Below are 23,088 nucleotides of genomic sequence, written 5' to 3'. Positions count from 1 at the left end.
TTAAGCTAGATGAGTTTTGCTTACGTGTTATAATGAACAGAAGAGGTTAATTAAAAAAAAAAAAGACAGACTTCTATTTGTGCAGGACTCAGTTTTCTCCCTAATCTGCACTCGTGTGTTTCAGCTAAATTTTTTAAAATGTAGTATTATTAATAATAAGAAGAAAAATAATTAAAAACATGAGATTTGAACCAAGAAAGAAAACCTAAAAAGTACCTTTCTTATAGCACTTGGTTAAGATGCCAAATGATTACAATCCTTTCTCTGGACTCCAAGAAGAGATTTGGCAGGTCTTGTACATTTAGATGAAGTATATAGTTTTTCCAATATTTTAGAATACATAAGCATCCCCAGAGAAATGGATGGCTCCCATCCAAGGGAAAGGTACTTCCACTGCCAACCTACAGATTTAAACAGTTTTGACTCGAAACCCTCCTCTGATGCCACACAACACATACAACCTTTTTTACCTGCCAGGCATATCAAGATACCTTAGCTAACACTGCTAACTCAATAAGGGAGGAAGATGATCTAGCAATGAGACCACAAGCAAAAAGAGTAGTTTCTCATAAGGCCTAGTCAAGGCTGTCTTCTCCTTGTGGCCATGAGAAGATAAGCTTGGAAAGGAGCTAAGGGAAGGAACATTAGGATGAACGGAGGTATCTCTCTGACAACCAGGCAAGGCCCTTGAACTATCTGATCTTCAATTTCCTCATCTATTAAATGGGAATAATGGTAGTACTTGCACTCTCTACCTCACTGGGACGCTGTGAGGAAAGCCATTTGTAATCCATAAAAAATGTGAGTATTCATTGTTTTATTTTTTTATAGAAGTGAAAACCCAATTGATTATAATTTTAGGAGAGAATAGAAAGTTTTCCTTGTAAGAACTATTAGAAATCCCACTGTATCTGGCAAGATCCAGATAGGCATCTTTTTTGTGAGCCAGATACTGTGCTAGGTACTGGGAATATGAAGACAAAAATGACGCAGACCTTGGCCTCAAGAAGTTTAATAAACTAAATAAATGGTGAGAGGCCCTATGAATTGGGGAGATGGGGAGGAAACAAGCATCTATTTGAGGCATTCTATGTTCCAAGCACTGCAATAAGTGCTTCACAAATAGTGTATCATTTGAACCTTGCAATTAATCTGTAAGATCGGTGCTATTAACTCCATTTTACAGTTCAGGAAAGTGAGGCGAGCAGAGGTTAAAAAAAGAAGGAAGTGTTCGAGCCGAGCTTTAAAGGAAGCTGATACTAAGGGGCAGAGATGAAGAAGGAGTGGATTTCAGTCATAGGGGAGGGGGGAAGGTGTTTTTGTTCATTGTTTGTTTTCTCTTTTTTTTTTTTGGCGGGGCAATGGGGGTTAAGTGACTTGCCCAGGGTCACACAGCTAGTAAGTGTCAAGTGTCTGAGGCTGGATTTGAACTCAGGTACTCCTGAATCCAGGGCCAGTGCTTTATCCACTGCGCCACCTAGCTGCCCCTCATTGTTTGTTTTCTAAGAGGGCCAGTGATTTCATAGGTGATGTTGTGAACTGGATTTAAATGAGACAGAGTTGCACCAGGTTGTCAGCCTTGCTCTCTCTTTCAGAGTCCTCGAAGATCAGTGGCAACACAAAAGTCAGGATGACTGACGATGGCCCAGGATACAGTAAGTGACCTTGGTGTCTTCAATGTTTGGCAAAGCTCTAAGCATTTCACAGATCCTGCTTCAGCTGCCTTCGTGGCCACTGGAACAAATTGTTCTCATCTGCCCATTCTACCGAGTAAAGTCTTTACATGCTTGGGTAGACATTCTCCCTAACTTACCAATAAGTTTGAAGCTTGTTGTTTACCCTCAGCCTGGTTTAGCCCATCTGCCAAGATGGTTTTACTGAAGTGTGGCCAATATGTATGCTACAGCCATGGGGTGGGGGGTGGGTAGGAGGGATAAATAGACTACAAAGACATGGGGATGGGAGATGAAATATCATTTTCAGGAACAGAAAGAAGGCCAGTTGTGTTCAATCAATTCTTTCATGGGAATTCCTAACAAAAAATGAAGACCGTGCTGATAGGCCAGTGAAAAATTGGCATAGAACAGGATGGGCCTGCTCAGTCAGAGAGGATGGGAAGTAGACAGACTCTGGAGAGACCATAAGCATGCATATGAATGTTTAGGTCTGGGCAGGCAAAAGCAGATCAGATCAGAAGGTCTGGTCTAGTGAGAGAGCCTCGTTGGTCCTCCTCGAGAATGAAGGAGGAACAGCAACAAGGTGAGTAGGAGGAGGGTGGCTGTAGTGCGTGCCTCTCTTCCCCAGATTTTTCCAGTGCATCACTGAACATTAATTCCTGGGACAACTTTCAAGGACTTTCTTTTCCAAAGTAAGTTTCCTAGAAGTCTGGAGCCCTTTAGGTTCTTCTTATATTATTCCACACAAGTAGTGTTTCCAATGCTTTCCCCCAGATCAGTGGTCTGTAATTATCCATCCTACAGTTTCCTTAGCCTTAGGGTTTCACGTTAATATCAGCTAGACCACAGCTACATGTTCCACTCCCAAAGTGGTTCAGGGCATGGCTTGAGGGGTATCTTTTACACATGGCCTTTCCTGACACTTTGCTGATAACTGTTTTACCTGTGATTCCACTGATGGAGGGAATTCCCAGGTGAGCAAATATCTTCTATTAATGAAGGTCAGCACCTTCTATACAACTCAAATACCCTAAGAGGCAAAGTAATTTGTTCAGGGACATAGAACTCAGGGGCAGCTTGGATATAGCACTGGCCCTGGCGTAAGGCATTCAAGCCTGACCTCAGAAACTTAGTTACTAGCTATGTGATCCTGGACATGTCACATAACCAAGTTTGCCTCAGGTTCCTCATGTGTAAAAATGAGGTGGAGAAGGAAATGGCAGACCACTCCAGTATCTTGCCAAGAAAACTGCAATTGGGGTCAATGGAGAGTCAGATAAGACTGAAACAACTAAACAACAAAAACAGAACCAGTATGTGTCAGAGATAAAACTTGAAACCAGGTCTTCCTGGCTTTGAAGTCATCTCTCATAACTATGTATACATTTTACTTTTATATGGCTGATATACATTTATATCACCTTCCAGTAGGTACCTAAGGGCAGGAATCACTTTTTGTTTGGGATTTTTTTTTGTTTTTATATCCCTAGAGTCTAGTACAGTGCCTTGCAAAAAAGTAGGTACTTAAATAAAAGTTTATTTAATTGAACTATATATATGATTTTTTTTCCCCTTTTGGGGGGGGTGGGGAGAAAGAATGGATGGTTTTGTTAAACTTGCGGCTGGATGTCATCTGGCCATTAAGACTCTTTAACATTAATAAATATTAATAAAACAACTCCTCTTAGTTATAGTGCCTTCCCTCTGTTAATTATATCTTACTATCTCGTATATTGCTTGTTCTGTGTGTGTGTGTGTGTGTGTGTGTGTCTGTGTCTGTGTTTTTCCATGTTTTCTCCCCAATTAGACTGTAAGCTCCTTGAAGGCAGGGGCAGATTTTTTGCGTTTTTTAAAAAAAATTATTATTATTTATTTTTGCTTCCCATTTTAGCACAGTGCCTGGACATAGAAAGTGCCTAGTAAATGATTATTGACTGATTATTGATTGTCTTATTTACTAGATTGGGATGATTCTGACTTTCTTTTTACTGTAGCTAATATAAAATGAATCACAGATGTCTAGGAAACTAAATGTATTAAGCCTTCAACCAGAACGCAGTGCACAGAAAACTGTTTTGAATGTTTGAAGGCACAGGAGCAAGAATGAGGATTTTCCCCACTTGGCTGCTAACTTCTCTGAGTGAGTTCCGGAAATAGGTTTTTGAAAAGATCCCATGGAGCATGAATGACAGAAAGACAATCATTAAGCACAAATCCCCCCAAAGCTTCAACACAGAGCTGGTTTCTATGTTAGGTGGTTTCCACTGCTCATCAGGTACAATTTCATGTATGGATTTCAACAGGAAAGGAAACACTTCCTTGGGCTGGGAAGGTAGAGGCTGGGAGGGGAAAGGAGGGGAGGGAGAGGGGGCAAGGAGGAAGGTGGAAAGGGAAGTGACACTGTCAATTAAGAGAAGGTTTTGTTTATTCCACTGAGAAACCAATCACATGTCATCAAACCCAAGGTCGTTCAATAGAAAAACACAAGGCAAGAAAAGCACATAAGGGAACTGACTAATATCCAAAGGCTTTCACTCACCTCTAGTGTAGTTAATACAATCTTCTCAACTGAAGAAAAATAAGCCTCCCACAAGAACTGTGTCTGTTGTCTAAGTGCTAGGATTTTATCCTGATGGATAGACCTGATTGTAGAAGGAATCTGCAACACAAGGTTAAGATAATTAGCTATTAGAGAAAACAACATCATTTGACTAAATTAACACAATTGAGTTAGGATACTGTTTCCAACTCAAAACAGTAAGTTTTTAGAACCCACTTCTATTTCAACTCATTGATTCATCTGTATTATCAGTCCCTCCTACAGAGATATACAACCACCCAAATAACATACCGGATAGCAATAAGTGGTATTTAGATAATGCTTTAATGTTTGCAAAGCACTCTGGGTACATGATTTCATTTGAACCTTGCTACAGCCTTGTAGTGAAGGTACTACATGTATTATTTCCATTTTATAGAACAGGAACCTGAGGCTCAATAAGGTTAAGTGACTTGCAAGTGGTCAAAAAGTTAGTGTCATAAGTGATCTTCCTGGCTCCAGTTACAACAAATCAGTATTAATTACCTTTAATGTCCAAAATCCAATTGACACCTTCAAGATGGAATAATAGTGTGTGGGGGGGGGCGGCTTGGGGGGGCGCTGGTCACATGATAGAGCTGCTAAGAGAATGGATTACTGAGTAGGCTGTCCCTGCTGCTAACTAACATCTTTCATTTTCTTTGTTTGTTTGTTTGTTTGGTTTTTTGCAGGGCAATGAGGGTTAAGTGACTTGCCTAGGGTCACACAGCTAGTAAGTGTCAAGTGTCTGAGGCCAGATTTGAACTCAGATCCTCCTGAATCCAGGGCCCGTGTTTAATTTACTGAGCCACCTAGCTTCCCCCCAATGTCCTTCATTTTCTCCTGTTAGAAGTATAAAAAGTCTGTCCATCTAAGAAATGAGACAGATCTCCCTGGGATAATTATATTAGAGTGTAAGAGTAAATTCTCAGGGATAAAATTGGGAGATAACATGGGAAAAGCTTTATCACTAGACTCCTAGTAAACATGAAAGGTTTATACCAATCATGATGAAATAAAAAGAGTTATTGCCTAAGAACCAGCAAAACTGGGGTCCAGGCTTGATGCTGATTAACCTGAGCCTCAATTTCCTCACCCATAAAATGGGGCCACTACCTCCTGTCCTACATAGTACAAAGGGCTTTGGAGAGGCTCGGATGAAACAGCACATACAATTTGGGACCCATCTGCTTAGTAATGTCTGTGGCAGAAATTGCTATGTCAGTCTTCTTATAAAGGATCTATATCAGGTAACCTTTTATTATATGTAAACTCACAAAATATTTTTTCTTGAATAGTAATAGCTTACCCTTCTCTTCACACTCTCTACAGAGCACTTTCACACACTCCCCCATGTAAGCCTCAACAATCCTCTGACATAAGTAGGGCAGATATCACTATTTTACAGATGAGGATACTGAAGCTCAGAGAGGCTGCCTTGGTCCAACCAAGGTCACACAATTAAATAAGGGCTGGGGCTAGAATATGACCTCAGGTCTTCAGATTCTCTGTCTATAGTAGGAGACAAAAGAACCTAAAGAGAGGCCAAAAGACTGTTCTCCAAGCACACTGTGGAGCCCTTGAGACCTCAGAGTCCACAAAATGGAAAATACAAGAACTGATCTGAGGTATAGAAATAAGGCAGGGAAGACTTTGGATGCCACTGTCAAATACAGCTGGGAAACTATGAAATAAAAAAACACAAACACCTAGTATTGGTTGAGAGAATTTGTGTTGAATGCAAGCCTCATTAATAGTTATCTCTCTTTTTTTAAAAACATTTTTTACTTATTTTATTTTTGAGTTATGGAATAAAACAAGCACTTCTATAACATAGTTTAATAGAAAAAGATGATTGCACATAAAACTGCAGATCTATTACATACAACTTGGTATTCCTTTTAAATATATATATTAGCTATCATGTAATTTTTTTCTTCTTCCCCCCTCACCCTAGAGATGGCTACCATTACACACACACACACACATATACACACTATACATAAGTAAATAAATATATAAATACAAATATATAGCTATATAACTATATATATATATATATCATTCTATACATAACCCTATCTATCAGTTCTGTCTCTGGATACAGAGAAATTACTAAACTACAAAGTGATATTTGTACCCATAAATATTTGCTAATGTCATTTCCTCCTTTGTGTTTCCTTACTCTGATTACCATAAGAGTGGTTGAAGAATGTGTCAATGAACACAACAGTACAAACGGAAAGGACAGAAAAACTGAATGCTGGGTAATTCTGATGGCCAAGCTTGACCCCCCTCCCCCTCCAAAAAGGATATAACAATGCACTACTTCCCTTCTTTTCAGAGGTGGGGTACCACAGATATGGAACACTGAATATACTGTGGAACTTGATGGATATCTCGGTTAATTCTGTTGAATTATTTTTTCTTCTCTCTCTTTTAAAAGTCATCAACACTTTTCTAGGTAGGGGAGAAAGGAAGGATACACTGGAAAATGCATGATGTAAAAACAAAGGATACTAACAAAAGTTGAAAAAAGAGAGAGAAGGAAGTTTGTATCTTCCTGGCACAAATGCAGAACTTCCCACATGTGCAGATTTTGATAAAACAATAAAATGGAGATGAGTATATACATTAGGTCCAATTCACAGCATGTATTGATAAGTCACCATTACTCTTTTAGGCAGTTTTGCTTAACTTTTCAGGAGGTAGATATGGTATGGGTATTGTATTTGTTAGAATATATGTGCTGGGCTAAACAAAATATACAAGTATAAGCCAATTAGTCTCAGAGCTTGCTCTAATTATTTTCTTAATCTAGGTATACAGGACTGAGCTTATTTCCTTGGTGCAAAAGAACTAGAGAGGTGGTTCCAAGCTTAATGCTTATTTAGCACCTAGTTTAATGGGGGCACTCTTCCAAGTGCTGAGAAAGTATTATTATATAGGACCATGTCCTCTTCCTGTCTAGACCAGGGACGAATAGAAAGCTGCCAATATAGCTGACATAATTAAGATGCTGGAAGACGTAAAGACCTCTGTCATAACCAATGTCAGATACATGGCCAATGTATCACTGTGTGTGTTTTGTTTGACTATGTTTATTTGCAGAAAGGTAGGGCTTCTACCTGAGGCTAGGAGAGTGATTTAGCAGTGATTGTGTTCTTGTTCAGTTGTTTCAGTGGCACCTGATTCTTAGTGACCCCATTTGGGGTTTTCTTGGCAAAGATACTGGATTGGTTTGTCATTTCCTCCTCCAACTCCTTTTACAAAAGAGGAAACTGAGGCAAACAGGGCTAAGTGATTTGCCCAGGGTCGCCCAGTTAGTAAGTATCTGAGACCAGATTTGAACCCATGAAAATGAGTCTCCTTGACTCCAGGCTGGGCACTCTATCCACTGTGCCAACTGATAGAATTTTTTTTTTTAAGTGGAAAGAGTATCAATAAAACAATAAAATGTACATGGGTGGGGGGCCAGGAAGGAAGTTCAAAAGAGGAAACAAATAAAAGTTTTATTACTACCTTGTTAAAGTCTCCGTAACCTTTTTTATTTTTTTAAAACCAAACTGTACACAACAGAAGTTTAGAGTTTGATAAACATCTTCTTTTCTGTTCTTCATATGTTGAAATTTCTGTGTGTGTTGATGATTGTTAAATGCATGATAAAAAGAAATCATATAAAGAGGAGAAAAGAGGGAGGGGGAGGGAAAAGAAGAGAAAGGGAAAAGAGGGGGGAGAGAGAAGGGAGTAGAAAGAAGAGGGAGAGAGAAATGACTAAGAGTGGAGAGAAGAGAGAGGGAAGAGAGAGGGAGATTTCAAGACTGTTTATCATTGAGGCATTCTTTTCTTGTAAAGAGGAAATGGCCAGAGAGGCTGGAATAATAATTTGTCAGGATAGCTAGTGTCAAGAGTACTCCTGTTCAAGGCATGGATTAGACTAGGCCTCTGAGAGTCCATCTCAGCTGTGGATTCCATGATCTCATACAAAAGAGCAATCAAGCTGCTGAGAGGGCAGAGCTTCCCTCAGTCTCTGGGATCTGAGAAGAATTTACCAAGTTGTCACATTCTCTTTACCCAGAATGCCCAAGGCTGTGAAGTGGAAGGATACCTGTTTTATTTGGTGGCTAGCACTGTGGTTGTGGCAAAGGGGTGGGAGGTGGGGACACAAGTTGTCAAAGTTGAAATCTGGCCATGTAGGCTCATGGAAAAAAAAAACTCCATTTGTCTCTCAAGAAAGCTAGAATACTTTCTTTCCCCCCCATCTTTTATTTTTATATATTTTATATATCTAAAAGGAGTAGCAAGTTGTACATAATAGATTTGCAGTTTTGTGTGCAATCCTATTTGTCTTATTTCATAAATTAAAAAATAAAATAAATAGAAATTTAACAAATAAAATAGAGTACTTTCTATAGAATTATTCGCCCTAAATTCCAAACTGACAACTTATAAACATATCTCCCCTCCAAGCCTCACCTATTTGTAAACTGGTCACTTCCATGTTTACTGTTATCTACATCCATATCTTCTCAGAGACAAGGAATAAAATTTTGAGCAACTGCTGCTTCCCACCTCTAGAAGATGAATAATACTGATAAGGAACTAGGAACCACATGATGACCTTGGTGATCACAAGGATCTGCAGAGAGATGACCACAAGTGTGCTCTCTTGATGGCTACTCAAAGATCAGACTCGAGAATGACTATAGCTCCCCCTCTAACTGTTACACACCCACTCAGGGGGACAGTCATTGCAGGAGCAATGATTCAGGCCAATCTTCTTGAGTAGAATAGTCATCACTTTACTAAAGGATGTGAAGATTACAGATGTTCAAGCTATTTACAAATTAAACAAATTTACAGATGAGAGACTAGACCTGGAGACAGTTCCTTGATGGTTTCTTTATTTAGTGTAGATGTTCTTCCAGATACAACACTGTCAGTTGAGTTTTTCTTGGACCAGCTCTTTGTCCTATTCATATCCCATTCCTTTTCAACTTTTCCTTGGATTCCTTCAGCCTTTTAGACACAGCTCTCTATACCTGTCCTGCCTATGCTCTTCTAGATCAAGGTAACACTAAATAATAGCCTACTATGTGCTAGGTGTGGTGAAGTAGATAGATTGCTAGGCCTTGAGTCAGGAAGACTCATTTTCCTGAGTTCAAATATGGCCCCAGACACTAGCTGTGTGATCCTGGGCAAGTCACTTAAATTCTATCTATAAAATGAGCTAGAGAAGGAAATGGCAAACCACTCCAGTATTGCTGCCAAGAAACCCCAAAAGGGGTCACAAAGAATCGGGCAAGACTAACATGTTCTGGACTCCTTTGGCAATCTGGTGAAACCTATGGACATTTCTCAGAATAATATTTTTAAATTTATAAAATAAAGCACATTGGTTTCCAAAGGAAACCAGTTATATTGAACTACTCAGAATCTAGGATGAAAAGCCCAGCTTTTAACAAAGGAAGCCATCCAGGATTAATTTACCTTACTTGGGCATGGGTAACAAATTCAAATCTAACAAATATTCACTAAGCATGTACTTTGTGTAAGATAATCTGCTAGATGACAGTGGGGGAAAAGGCAAAAATCCAACAGTCCCTACCCATAAGGTGCTTACATCCTACTGGGAAGACATATGTGGTCACAGATTAGTAACAGATTTCCTTTCAGACTTCACACACACTTATTTATTCAACCATCATGCAAATCGCTTACACAATACCAGAGAACTTAGCACATCCAAGTACATAGGATAATTTCCAGCCCAGTGTCCTGCACATCAATTCACCAGTGATGACTTATTCTTTGGCACTTGGGGCTTGTATTGCCTGGTCCAAAGAAGAAACATGATCCTGGTGTGCTTTCTTTATGCATGTTTACATGTGCTTAGAGACAATGCTGCCTAGAATTTCTGTAGTTTTTCGAGCCCTATTCTCCACCTTTGGCATCTTTTTTTCCCCCCTCTTCCCTGGTCTTCCCATCTCAAGGTCTTATAGGGGGAGGGGGAGAGTGTTAAGGGACAGGGATTGAACTGATTTTTTTTTTTTTTTGCTCGTATCTCTTTGGGTATGTGTCTTTGTGCAATAAGCAGCTAGCCACATAGGCCCAGGTTAAAGCAGGAATGATGATGCTCTTCTGATTGTTTGATCCTAAAAAGTTATTCATGTCATTATCAACAAATCCAGCTTTGACTTTCCACAGGTGGTGGCTGCCAGGAGGGAAAGGGAGGGAGGAGGGAAGAGGCACATTCTTTTGGCTCTTGGTTCCTCTTTGGGGAGGTAAATGAAGCTGTTTCACATTGAAAAGAAGAAAGGAAGATGAATATTTCTGGCAAATATTCAAAACCAGATGCTCACCAAAGCATGCACCCGCATCCTCAGCAGCAGTCAAAACGCAGAGCCAACAGGCGAGGCAGAAACGTTGGCAAGCAAACTTTAGGCAACTAGTTTTGTAACTTAGACCTCAAGAGTCATTTGGAAGGAAAATAACCTTGGAGAAGACAACCAGAGAAACTCTTTCAAATGAGAGATCTTTGGTGAGCAGTAGAAAATAAATTTTTATGTCCGCTACAAGAACATCATGTGGAACCCAAGAATGGAGATATAAGAAAGCACTAAACAGAATGCACATTGGATACTACAGATCATTCCAAATGAATAACAAGACTTCGCCATCACCCTACTACCCATGATTCCTCAGAAGGCTGCACCTGATGTGGCCAGGAAGGGGAATTTATTGGCACCTTTCAACTTCTGTATTTGCTCTTCTAGCCTCAATGCCCATGCCTATCCTGAACTTGCAGCATGTGGCTCAATGTCAGAAGCAACGTGTATGTGTTTATAATACTTGCATGTCTCTGACAGCATGTTGCCAAGAGAAATTCTTTGCTCAGGAAGATGATTTTGCCTGGCTGTAAAGACACAGAGTTCCCAGTTTTAATGGTGTCTGGCTATTAGTTATTAATCTGCTTGTCTGCAGAAACAGGTATGGGGAAATGATAAATTAATACCGATTTGACAGGGTGGTTTTGGAAGTCATGGTACTAGATGGAGTCTTAATAAAAAGGTCATGTATGGTAACAAAACCTAACTGAACCAACCAAAATAGATGCAGGGAAGCTGCCTTAAGCTCTCCTGGAGACACGGTGACAAGACAATATGCAAATAAAAACATCCTAGCTGTTCTAAAACAGGAAATGAAAAATTGTAACATAACAAAAACATTTCCCAGAGCAGACATTCCGGCTCGGAGCCAGCTCTCTCAACTCATTGTTAACAACAGCACAGTAGCTATTCAATATGGGAGCAGCAGCTGTACTGAAACTAGCCCGTGTGCTGGAGAAAAAAGAAATATACCACAAAGGTCAGGGGGAAAAAATTAAATGGGGAAGGGGGAAGGTTTAGGAGGTAAAGTCTATGTTGAGCCTAGTGATTGGGATCCGTGTTGGACTTGGCACTGTAACAATGGTGTTTGATGCTTGGATCACCTTTCATCATGAAGCTTATTAAACTTTAACACCCATTATAGTGACACTCACTCAAGAAGTGTTGGTACCAGGATGCTGCAAATGCCCAACGGTCAAGAGCACAGTGTTTGGACGGCACCTTCTAGGCAAAGGCATGAGGGATGTGAGACTGCTTACTCTTAATAAAAAAAATTCGAGGGGATTTTTAATACTGAGATGTGGGCTTTCCTGATATCCTGGATACATTCATTCATTTTTTACAGAGGTTTCTTTTCCTCTGGGAGCTAGCATTGAGCTGAACAGAAACAAGATGGAAAGGAATGTGAGGTGGGGAGTGAGGAGACGGAGCACAGCAACCCACTGGTGTCATTAAAAATATACAAATAAATGTAGTAAGAGGTATTAAGTGGAGGCATTATCCACATCCCCTTTTTTCTCCCACCCTCCAACCTCCTCATCTCCACCTCCAACTGGTGTTCTTTGTCAGGATGTTTTCTATTTCAAAAGCTCTTCCCCAGATCAGGACAGATGTTGTACTGGGAAGTGAAAGGTGCCTTGTTAAATGAGTTAATATTCACCATTGACATAGACCATTTTCTCATGATAAAATTTCTTTTATAGTGCTGACCTTTTGAATTCATCTTCCTGGTAACTTTGAATGGTGGCAGCAATAATCAACTGATCTGCTGAAGGCCACAGCCCTTTTCTTACCTGTAATAACAATCTCTCATCCCCGATGATGGCAGCTTGGTTCCAATCAATCACTTCAGAGAATGGTAACTCCCATCCATTGCTCAGCATCACCGGGACGCAGGCAGCCTATGCCAAAAAAAAAAAAAAAAGAATCATCACCCCGGTTAAGAAGAGGCACCACAGCCTGGTCCATACTTAATTAAGGTAAAAATAATACCCAATCAAATTATTATCATTTCCTATGTCAGTTGGACCCCTGACTCAAAAGACTAATACTCCAAGGAGTTCTGTGTCTGAGAAGAAATCTTTTAGCATTATCAAAAGAAATCAAAGTTGTGCCTACACTAGCCAGTTTAATAATCTGGAAGTTTTGCACAGGGCTTTTAAAATCCTATTTCTATCTCTTCTCCGAACGTGATCATTTCTGCTGCCATTGAAACAACTGGTCAGGATGGAGCAGTTTCATTAAAAGCAATGAAAAGTTGGCCCCACTGAAGTCTTAGCATAAAACTAGCCTTGAATATAAAATACTTTGGCCCAATTCTACAAACCCCAGTTAAAGTGACCCACTCCCAAGTGTCACACACTACAAAGAACAGCTTGCTCTTTGTCTAACAAAAACTTGATTATAAATTTGCCTTAATTACAAATTTAACAATTGTAAGTGTGGTAAAAAAAAAATGAAAGTTTTTTAACAGTTGGTTAGGATAACTGAAAGATGCCAGTTTTTTTTTAAGGACCACCCTTTCGGGAAGGAGACCAATGGCATGAGTCATTATGCACGCCAGTCCTCCTGCTGCGCATGTCAGACTGCCTGCTACGCACTCGACTTCCGGGGTGCGAGCTTAACAGGCAAGGAGAGAACGGAAGTGGGGGCTTTTTCCTGCTCTGCTGGTCTCCTGACTGGTCTGCACAGACTGATGGTGACGGGAGTTCGACTCGGCCCGGCTCGCTTGACACAGTCTTTCTCTCTCCCCAAAGGTGGCCTTGGGCTTTTGGCGAGTTTCATACGGAATATAGACTAAGCTTAGACTTAAGACGATTCGTATTGTATTTCTACTTTCCTATCCCTCTAATCAACATCACCTTGTGACTACCATACAATAAAAGCTCTAACTAGAAAACCAGAAGCTTCTTCCATTTACTAATCTGGGAGATAAATTAAGGGAAAGGTTAAAGAGGGGAGATTTATGATCTAATATCCAGTTTTAAATCTCACATAAGAAATACCAACAATCAAGTAAATAGAATGGAAAAAGAAACCCAACTACAACACTATACTTAAATGTTTCATTAAAAATATAAATTTTAACAGAATAATTGTGATGGTTTTGGTTGGTTTTTTTTTTTTTTTTGCTTTTTTATTCTTTAAAAATGTCTCGTTCTAATTTTTTTTGGCTCTGTATTATACTATATTTTTCTTTGCAGTTTCTTCATGTTCATGAGCATGTATGTGTTTCTTGCTTTTCATGGTGCATTAACATTCCATTCCATTCACTTACAGCCCTGTCTTTTCTTTCCCTGTACTTATTTAGTAGAAGGTGTATGATTTTCCTTCTAAATCAACTGAATCAGAACCATGTTTTCTACGTGATCCAAATTGTTCTCACCTCCATAATGATAACAACTCATATTTATATGCCATTGTAAACTTTCTTCATGGGGCAGCTAGGTGGCACAGTGGATAGAAGGCCAGGCCTAGAGTTAGGAAGACTCATCTTTCTGAGTTCAAATCTGTCCTCAGACACTTGCTAGTTGTGTGACCCTGGGCAAGTCATTTAACCCTGTTTGCCTCAGTTTTCTCATCTATAAAATGAGCTGGAGAAGGAAATGGCAAATCACTCCTCTATATTTCCCAAGAACCCCCCCCCCCCAGTCAGACACAAGTAAAATGACTGAATAACAACAAACTTTCTTCATAATCACCTTAAGAGGTAACGACAGTGTTATTATTCCTACTATGCAGATGAGGAAACAGATTCAATCACTTGCCTACTGCTAGCTCTGCAAGTCATTTGATGGACTTGCCTGTATCCACCTCAAGTTAGTACCAGGGTAAAGCAGGTCTCCTAACTCCACATCCGGGGGCTTCTTCCATTATATCATCCTGCCAGTGAAATGCATGGCATTACAACAGAAAAGATCTTAAACAATTAACAAAAGCCCAGCTCTAAGGAATTTAAGACAGAAAGGCCCAGACTGGGGAGGTTCAGGAGACATAGAGAGGCTGTCAGAATATCTGTGTTTGGTATGCTTTGATGAATGGTAAGGGGAATCTTAAAGATTTTGAAGGAAAGGAGACTGTTCTGTTTTTAGAAACAGCGACAACAGTTTTTGGCTGGGTGTGGTAGGAAGCTGTAACTATGAAAGTACAAGGCAGAAGGGAAGAGAAGGATATGTACAGATCTATAGGAAACATAGATGGGGATGCAAGAACTCAGAGCTGTGGGCATTGGGGAATAGCAAATGACCCTTAACAAAGCATGGTAGAAAATTTTTTGGTGAGGCAATTGGGGGTAAGTGACTTGCCCAGGGTCACACAGCTAGTAAGTGTTAAGTGTCTGAGGTCAGATTTGAACTCAGGTCCTCCTGAATCCAGGGCCCGTGTTCTATCCACTGCGCCACTTAGCTGCCCCATGGTGGAAACTTTTTAATGGAGCCCACTGGCAACTGTCCCTATGCATCAAGGATTATTTAGTCCTGTAGGGGATGGGACAGCAGGAAAAGAAGAGTCTTCCCCTGTAGGAGTTTTCTCCCATGTAGGCACTGGAATTGGAGAATCCCCAAACCTGGGGCCTGCTTGCTGCTAAGTCACTAAAGCATTAGACCAAGCAACTGGAACCAATCCACCCTGCTGAGTATCACTTTCACTTAGGATTCAGAGGAACCTATTGCATATTGAGTGGGGAATATAATAGACAATTTTGCTTTTATGGAGTGAAAACAATAAACTATTTTCCCACTTGCAGGATTTGGGTATTGGCAGAGGTCAGAGCCTCCCTGAGGAATCCAGCTCTGATGCTTGTCAGGCAAGTGCAGCAAACTGATCTGGCCCTTGCTCTCAACCATGACCGGGACAACCCCTTCAAGGGAAATAAAACATCACCGTGAGCTCCAGAACTTATTTTAGGGTCCTCTCCCAAAGGCAGTGGTCGCATGGGTATGTACGATCATACAGAAACAAGTTGCAAGCCTCCAGGGAAAATCATACTTCTCCACCTCCTCCCCATCCCTCATCCTCCCTGTTCTTTTTAGGCATAATATTTAACACACCAGATCTAGCTTGATTTCCCAAATCGTTTAGGCATAAGACATAAAGCATAAGGGATGTGAGACTGCTTGCTTAATACAAAATGCAAATTTTAATAAAAAAAAAAAGACCTGGAAGGCAGTGTAACATAATGAATAGAGTACTGAATTTATAATCACTAGAGTCACTAAACATGTATTAAGTGTCCACTGTATACCAAACACTAAGCACTGGGGATACAAATATAAAGACAATCTCTACCCTTAACGAGCTTAGTCTAACTTGCTGTTGTTGCTCAGTCCTACTTGACTCTTCATGACTTCTTTTGGGGTTTTTTTTTGGCAAAGATACTGGAGTACCTTTGCTCATTTTATGGATGAGGAAACTGAAGCAAACAGGGTTAAGTGATTTGCTCAGTCATGCAGCTAGTAAGGCAAGTAAGTATCTGAGGACAGATTTGAACTCAGGAAAATGAGTCTTCCTGACTCCAGGTCTGGTACTCTATCCACTGAGCCACCTAACTGCCCTAACAGTCTACTGGGGGAAGACAAAGAATAGGGAGAAGCTAAGAAGCATTGGGGGTGGGGTGGGGTGGGGAAGGAGACTAGGTACTCCCTTGTAGTAATGAACAGTAAGATTCAAATCACAGCCACTTACCACTTGGGAGACAGCATACAAATCCCCCTACCCTCTCTGATCTTCTGTAAAACTGGACTAATAATGGTGTCAACCTCAGAGGAGTGTCAAGAAAATCAAAAGAGATAATTTTGTAAAGCAGTGGGTAGAGTCCTGAACTTGGAGTTAGGGAAGACCTGAATTTGAATCCTGCCTCAGACATTTAGAAGCTGTGTGATCCTGGAGAAGTCACTTAAGACTCAGTTTCCTTAACTATACAATGGGGCTAATAATAGCGTCTACTTCATAGTGTTGTTCTGAGGATCAAATATGAACACATATAAGGCATCTTGCAAACCCTTGTAAGCAGTTTGTGAACCTTTGCATACATTATATAAATCCCAGCCATGATTATTAGCAATTGTTAAAATGCTCTGCAAGCCTTAATGGGCTAGAGAAATGTGAGCTCTTGGTAGTGGTGGTGATATGAGTATTATTAGCATTAATAATAATCTTTAGAATGCCTCTTACCTGCAGTGCCTCCAGAAATCTAAAGGAGCCGAGCCTGCGGCCACGGGGAACCAGACAGAAAGTGGCATTGTGCAGCATTTCTCGATAATCATACCTAGAAGAAGAAGGATATATAATTAGATAATGAAGACCCAAGGGAAGAGGGGATGATGGGCATTAGATGGAGCACACATACCCATATATGCTAGCTAGATGGTCTGGTGTATAGAGTTCTAGGCCTAGACTCAGGAAGATCTGAGTTCAAATCCTGCCTCAGATACTTACTAGCTGTGTGATCCCTAGCAAGTCACTTAAGCTCTGTTTACCTCAGTTTCCTGTCTAGGAAATGGGAATAATGATATTGCCTACTTCCCAGAGTTGTGAGGATGAAATGAGATAATAATTGTAAAGTATTTAGCACAATACCTGGCTCATAGTAAACACTAAATAAATGTTAGCTATTAGCTATTATTATCATGTGCTGTTGTTCCCACCCATTCGAATGGAAGCTACTCCTTGGGAATGGGATTATTTTATTCTTTATATTTGTAGCCTCAAAGCCTTCCACATAATAAATGCTTTTTGATCGAATGACTTACACACTTGAATCAAGTTGATTGAGCCCAAATCAGTATACTCATGAGCTCTGATCTTACTGTTCTCTTTATCAGGGAGGGGAGTTGGTTGTGACAGGCCCAGCAAACATTCAAGATTGTGTTGGATGAAACAGTTATAATGTGCTTTGCAAACAATATCATCTGACACAAGTCCAGTGGCCGTCACTTCAACAGATTGGGCACCAGTGTATGTGTCTTAGAAGTTGAGTTTTGTTGTGACAGCAAATGAAATATTCCCCCCTTTCTCTCGATATAAAATAAAATAAAAGGCAACAACAACACTACCCATTTTTCTTTTTTTCTGTTGGTTTTTAAAACGCCATTTCAGTAAGCCACAAAAACCTGTGAAAGCTAAGACAAGCCTTGTTCTCCTGAATGCCACCCCTTACACATATACCCCCCCCCAAAAAAAAACAGTTACAACTAACTCAAGAAACCTTCACAGTGAGCACAAACAACATTTGCTCCTGCCTCTGAGCCAAAGTCTCTACATTTAGCTAAGAACATTCGGCAACACAAGGCAAATCATCCTGTAGCAGAACAGTTCAGAATCAGGGAGAGAGGAGGATGGAGAAGGAAGGGAAGGAGATGATTCTAAAAAGGTGAAGGAGGGAAGAGTAGGGGCAAGAAATCATTTGGGGCTATAAAAAAGGCAAACAATCTGCTTTTAAAAGAACATTTTGAGTGACACCTCCTTCCTCATGCTGAGGAGTCAAGTTTAATCAAGATTAAGTATCTCCTTTTCATTTATGCCCATCCCTTCCAAACCATTTAGAGTAAACAACTCAACTGTTTCTAGTTCATTATGAGGTAATCTGAGTTTTACTCAAGCCCATTAAGGGTAGAAGGCCTGCATCTTGCAAAGGGACTGTATACTGAGCATCAAGATCAGCCCCCTTCCTCTCCTTTCTTAAGAGCCTCCACTGTTCTACAGACAGGTGCTACTTTGACGGTAACTTATGTCATCCACACTTTCTGACTCTTAATAGTCTAATTTAATCATAGCCCAGAGGCACTGGATATACTTTTCTCCTGTTTTAGGTGGTGGTGGGGGGTATTGATGTATACATTTATATTTTTAAAGTCCACATCTATTTTTATATTCTCACACAAACTAGGCATATGGGAGTAAGCCAATTTTCAATTATAAACCCGTCATTAGGAAGAGACATCTTGCAAAGGCCCATTTGCTTAAACAGGCGTGTACAACTAATTTGCACAAGAAAAGGTCACTGGGAATGGATTAAGATTATCTCCACAGAGAGTAAAATAAAAACCCTTGCTGCATTAATTAAACTACAAAATAGACTTCAAAGTGAATGAGATTTTTAAGAGGGATCAAATTTAGCTAAATAAAAAATATTAAATTACAGAGGTAATGGTTTCTTTTCCTATCCTTAAACATCGGTACAGTAATTGACAACTAGTTCAACTCCTGATCTTGCTGGGATACCTTTACAAACTATGGAGAAAGGGGGAAAAAGTTTAAAATGGAGTGTGTGGTATTTTTTTTTTTAATATAAAGAAAGGTCGAAGACTCTTCAGAGTACATTGCATGACAGCAAGGTTTAATAAATGCTTAAAATAGAAACCCCTGAGGGACCAGCCTAGAAGGTCCTATATCCCCATCATTAGCCAACTCAAAATGTAAAACTCCATTAATGTTCTCAACTGCGACAAGTCCCAAAATTGCTAGTTTCAGAATTTAGGAAATGAGGGTGGGGGTGAAAGAGGAAGGAGAAAAGAACTTACAGAGAATTTAAAAAGGGATCATTACTTCATGGTTACACTGGGGAACATTGCAACGTAGATCTGGAGACAAAGGGGACATCAGAGACCATGAAGTCCCATCCCCTCACTCTAGGGGGAAACTGAGGTACAGGGAAGTAAAGTGAGTTGCCCATTGTCACACAAGTAATAAGTGTCCAAGGTGGAATTTGAACTGAATCACTGTGAATTCCTTTCCAAATTCAGCAGTCAGTCATCCTACCCAATCATATTATTCTCCTGACTTTTTAATGGTGATCGGGAGCGGATTAAAAGTTACACTAGCAATTTTTGCCTCCATTGCAGTCTCAGCAAAACAAGTAATGTCTTTTCATTTTTTTTTCCTCATCAAATACCCACACTTGTGTTGTTGCTTTATATGAAAGGATCTTATTGTAGGGGTTGCCAATCTAAATGTTCAATAATGCAAAGATCTGAGAGTCTGTTGGGATTATAATTTATAGATCAAGAGAGTTACCTGAGATTCAGAGAATTTAAGTGACTTGCTTAGGGTCACACAGCCAGTAATCACCAGGGCCCAGATTTGAATGCAGCTCTTCCTGAATCCAAATCTATCACCCTTTCCCCTACTTGATACCTCCAAAGTGATTTTTAAGGGAACAGATATGGTTTGTAGAGACAGCAAGTCCTTGCCAGAAATCATGAAGTCAGTAAACCGTTTTTCCTTACTTCTCTTTACTCCCTTCAGCCTGCTGCTATTCGGTTGAGTCTGATTCTTTGTGAGCCCATTCGTGGTTTTCTTGACAAAAATACTAGAGTGGTTTGCCATTTCCTGCTCCATCTGGATTTGAACTCTGGTCTTCCTGATTCCAAGCCCAGCACTCTATCTACTTTGCCACCTAGGTCCTAGGTGCCCAGTCAGTCTACTGAGATGCCTATTTCTGGGTCCAATTACTACTGAGGTATAAAATAAAGGTGTAATGTATTGGGGAGAGGGGTGGTATAAGCAGCTTCTCTATCTTCAGTATTCTTTTTTTCCCATTCTTTCTTTCACAGACTCTCCTTTGTCCTTATCTCCACCTCAGGGCTTCCCTGGCTTTCTTAAAGACTAAGCTCAAAAAGCACCTACTAAGAGGTCTTTCCATCTTCCCCACCCTAGCCCTACTGCTAGTACTTTCCTTCTGAGATTATTTTCCCTTTACACAATCTATATCTTATACTTACATAATAATAGCTAATATTCATAGAGTCTGGAGATTTGCAAAACCCTTTGCATGTCATCTCATTTGATCTTATCACAAATCTAGGTACTATTATCAAAGTTGTTTGCATGTTGTTTCACCCATTAGAATGGGTAATATTTTGGGACTAGGGACCACACTTTTAAAAAATTTTGTATCTCTAAGGTTTAGCAGAGTGGGATACATTATAGTAGGTACTTAATAAAAGCTAGATGACTGATTGACTAACTGACTGACCTACTAGGAAAGTTATGGGCTCTCCAAGGAGTCCTCCTCCGCCCCCTTCTTATGTCCTTTGCCAGTTGGGCAGACTTTCAACAAGTCCCAGATCCCAACCATACTCTCATGAATAAGTGGCTGACCCCTGATCTGACACCATCACTTTGGAAATCACAAGCCACTTACAAGCATATATAATTAACTAACACACGACAGTCTTAGCAGGGAGGTAAGTAGATGAGGGAGGTAAGTAATCTCAAAGAACTTGCAGCTTTAATTAATGAAGGATTTTTATTACCCATTTCAGGTGGGTATTAAGATCTCCACTGTACAGGTGGCGACACAGAGGATAGAAGAGTTTTCATAAATGACTGCAAAGGCTAATGCAATTAAGCTGTATGGCCCTGAACATAACCCAGAAATAGGTCCCCCTTCATACACGATTCTCTCCCCCCAAAGTTGTATGCATATGATATACTAGTGAGTCCCCACTTAAAATGGGTCTCCATAATAATACATAATTAATCCTCCCTAGAAATGTGAGTGCTATGATGCCTGCAGCAACTTCAATATTGTTCTGGCTGAAGGGAAAAATCCCAACAGAATGAGGTGGAAAAATAAATATTCACAAGGGCAGAGCCAAGGGGAAAAAGCAGAGCCAGCCCTCAGAAGGAAAATGACAGCAGACACTGAGACTCCTGACAGTAGAAGAATTTCTTATTAGAAGCAAGCTTGCTTTCTTATTATGAAAGACTAAGTGTATAGTGGTGTTAGCATAGTATACAGACACAGCATAGTATGAAGGGGAAGAGTCGATAGAACTGGTTTTGAGTTCCGACCACCTACTAGCTCCATGTGGTATCTATGCCTCAGGAGTGGCATCTTCTGCCCCCAGCAGATCTATAAACTTGCTTCCCAAGCTTGAGATCTTCTGCCCCAGTTGTCCTAACAGCTGTTTGTTCCTTCTAGTGCCAACCCTCACAAACCGTTTATCTACAGCAGAGGCATTTTTTTTTTAACTTAGAGTCAATGAATTTCTTTTTTAACAAACATTTTGATAACCACATATCAACATTTCCTGTGTACTCCAATGTGTTTTATTTTATGCATTCAAAAACATTATTCCCAGAAAGGGTCCATAGGCTATATATAGACCAGACTGCCAAAGGGATCCAGGCTACAAACAAAAAGGTTAAGAACAAGCCTTGATCTACAATGATTGCTTCCCTTTAGCATTCACATTAAAGCATAAAATAAGTTACTGAAAACAAGTATCCCACAATCCATATACTGAGCTGCAGGTGCTGTCTCAATAGAAAATTTCCTTATGGGGCAGCTAGGTGGCACAGTGGATAAAGCATTGGCCTTGGATTCAGGAGGACCTGAGTTCAAATCTGTCCTCAGACACTTGACACTTACTAGCTGTGTGACCCTGGGCAAGTAACTTAACCCTCATTGATCCCACCAAAATGAGGAGGAGGAGGAGGAGGAGGAGGAGGAGGAGGAGGAGGAGGAGGAGGAGGAGGAGGAGGAGGAGGAGGAGGAGGAGGAGGAGGAGGAGGAGAGAAGAAGAAGAAGAAGAAGAAGAAGAAGAAGAAGAAGAAGAAGAAGAAGAAGAAGAAGAAGAAGAAGAAGAAGAAGAAAGAAGAAGAAGCAGCAGCAGCTACCCAGTCCTATCCTAGGCAGGTACTCTAGGTTTTATGGGTTTATTTATAAGTGAGCATGGCCTCCCTTTCCCTTCCATCCTTCCCATGGTGGCTGAGGCTCCTGATTGGCTACAGCTTCTCTGGATGCCATTTGCTCCACAACCCCAAGGTCCTTGCCATTGAGAGGTGGTGTGACTCCTTCCCAAAGCTGGTTGTCTGCCTTTAGCTCTGCCTACTGTCAGTGGGGCCTAGGCTCCAGGTAATGCTCCAGGATTAGAAATTCATTTCTTTGTAATCCTCTTCAGCCCAATGCTTCCCAGCACGTTCTGTGTCCTGAATATAGACAGTCTTTGCTAAATCAAGTCAGGCATTTATCTTTACCATTCTACGGATTCTTATGCTCCCCAGGTCTGATGCTCTACTTTTATGCTTTTTAAAAATTCATTTCTTTAAATAGATTCTGAAAAGGAAGTCAAAAGGACCCCCAGAAAACATCCAACATTCTAGGAGGCAGCCTGAAAACTCTTGAGGACATTCAACTGTTACCATCACCATCAATAAATCAAGCATTTATATGATGATGAAGACACTTTCAGATTTGTGAAGTCCTTTATCTCATTCAAAACTCACAACAACCCTGAGAGGTAGAAGCTATTATTACCCTCATCTTACAGATAAGGAAACTGAGGCTGAGAAAAAGAAAGTAGCTTGCTCAGGGTCACACAACTTGTGTCTGAGTCTGGATTTGAACTCCAATCTTCCTCACTCCAAGTCTCACACTATCAGATTGTTTGAAAATAGACTAATTTAGGGCAGCTAGGTGGCTACAGTGGATAAAGCACCA

The 23,088-nt window shown here is 40.4% G+C and overlaps 1 protein-coding gene across 1 annotated transcript in view; it reads right to left on the bottom strand.

The window, feature by feature from the left end:
- Window positions 1–23,088, bottom strand: part of EXT1 (exostosin glycosyltransferase 1) — a 362,793-nt gene that overhangs the window by 33,846 nt on the left and 305,859 nt on the right. The window contains exons 2-4 of the mRNA XM_044004472.1: window positions 16,815–16,908; window positions 12,437–12,544; window positions 4,216–4,335 (exon numbers count right to left, since the gene is read on the bottom strand). Of these exons, the coding sequence (XP_043860407.1) occupies window positions 4,216–4,335; window positions 12,437–12,544; window positions 16,815–16,908 (322 nt within the window). The remainder of the gene's footprint in view (window positions 1–4,215; window positions 4,336–12,436; window positions 12,545–16,814; window positions 16,909–23,088) is intronic.

The sequence above is a fragment of the Dromiciops gliroides genome, chromosome 1 (genome assembly GCF_019393635.1).
Source record: "Dromiciops gliroides isolate mDroGli1 chromosome 1, mDroGli1.pri, whole genome shotgun sequence".
Lineage (NCBI taxonomy): Eukaryota > Metazoa > Chordata > Mammalia > Microbiotheria > Microbiotheriidae > Dromiciops > Dromiciops gliroides.
Note: the sequence above shows the minus strand (reverse complement) of the source record. Positions and strands in the feature narration are given on the sequence as shown.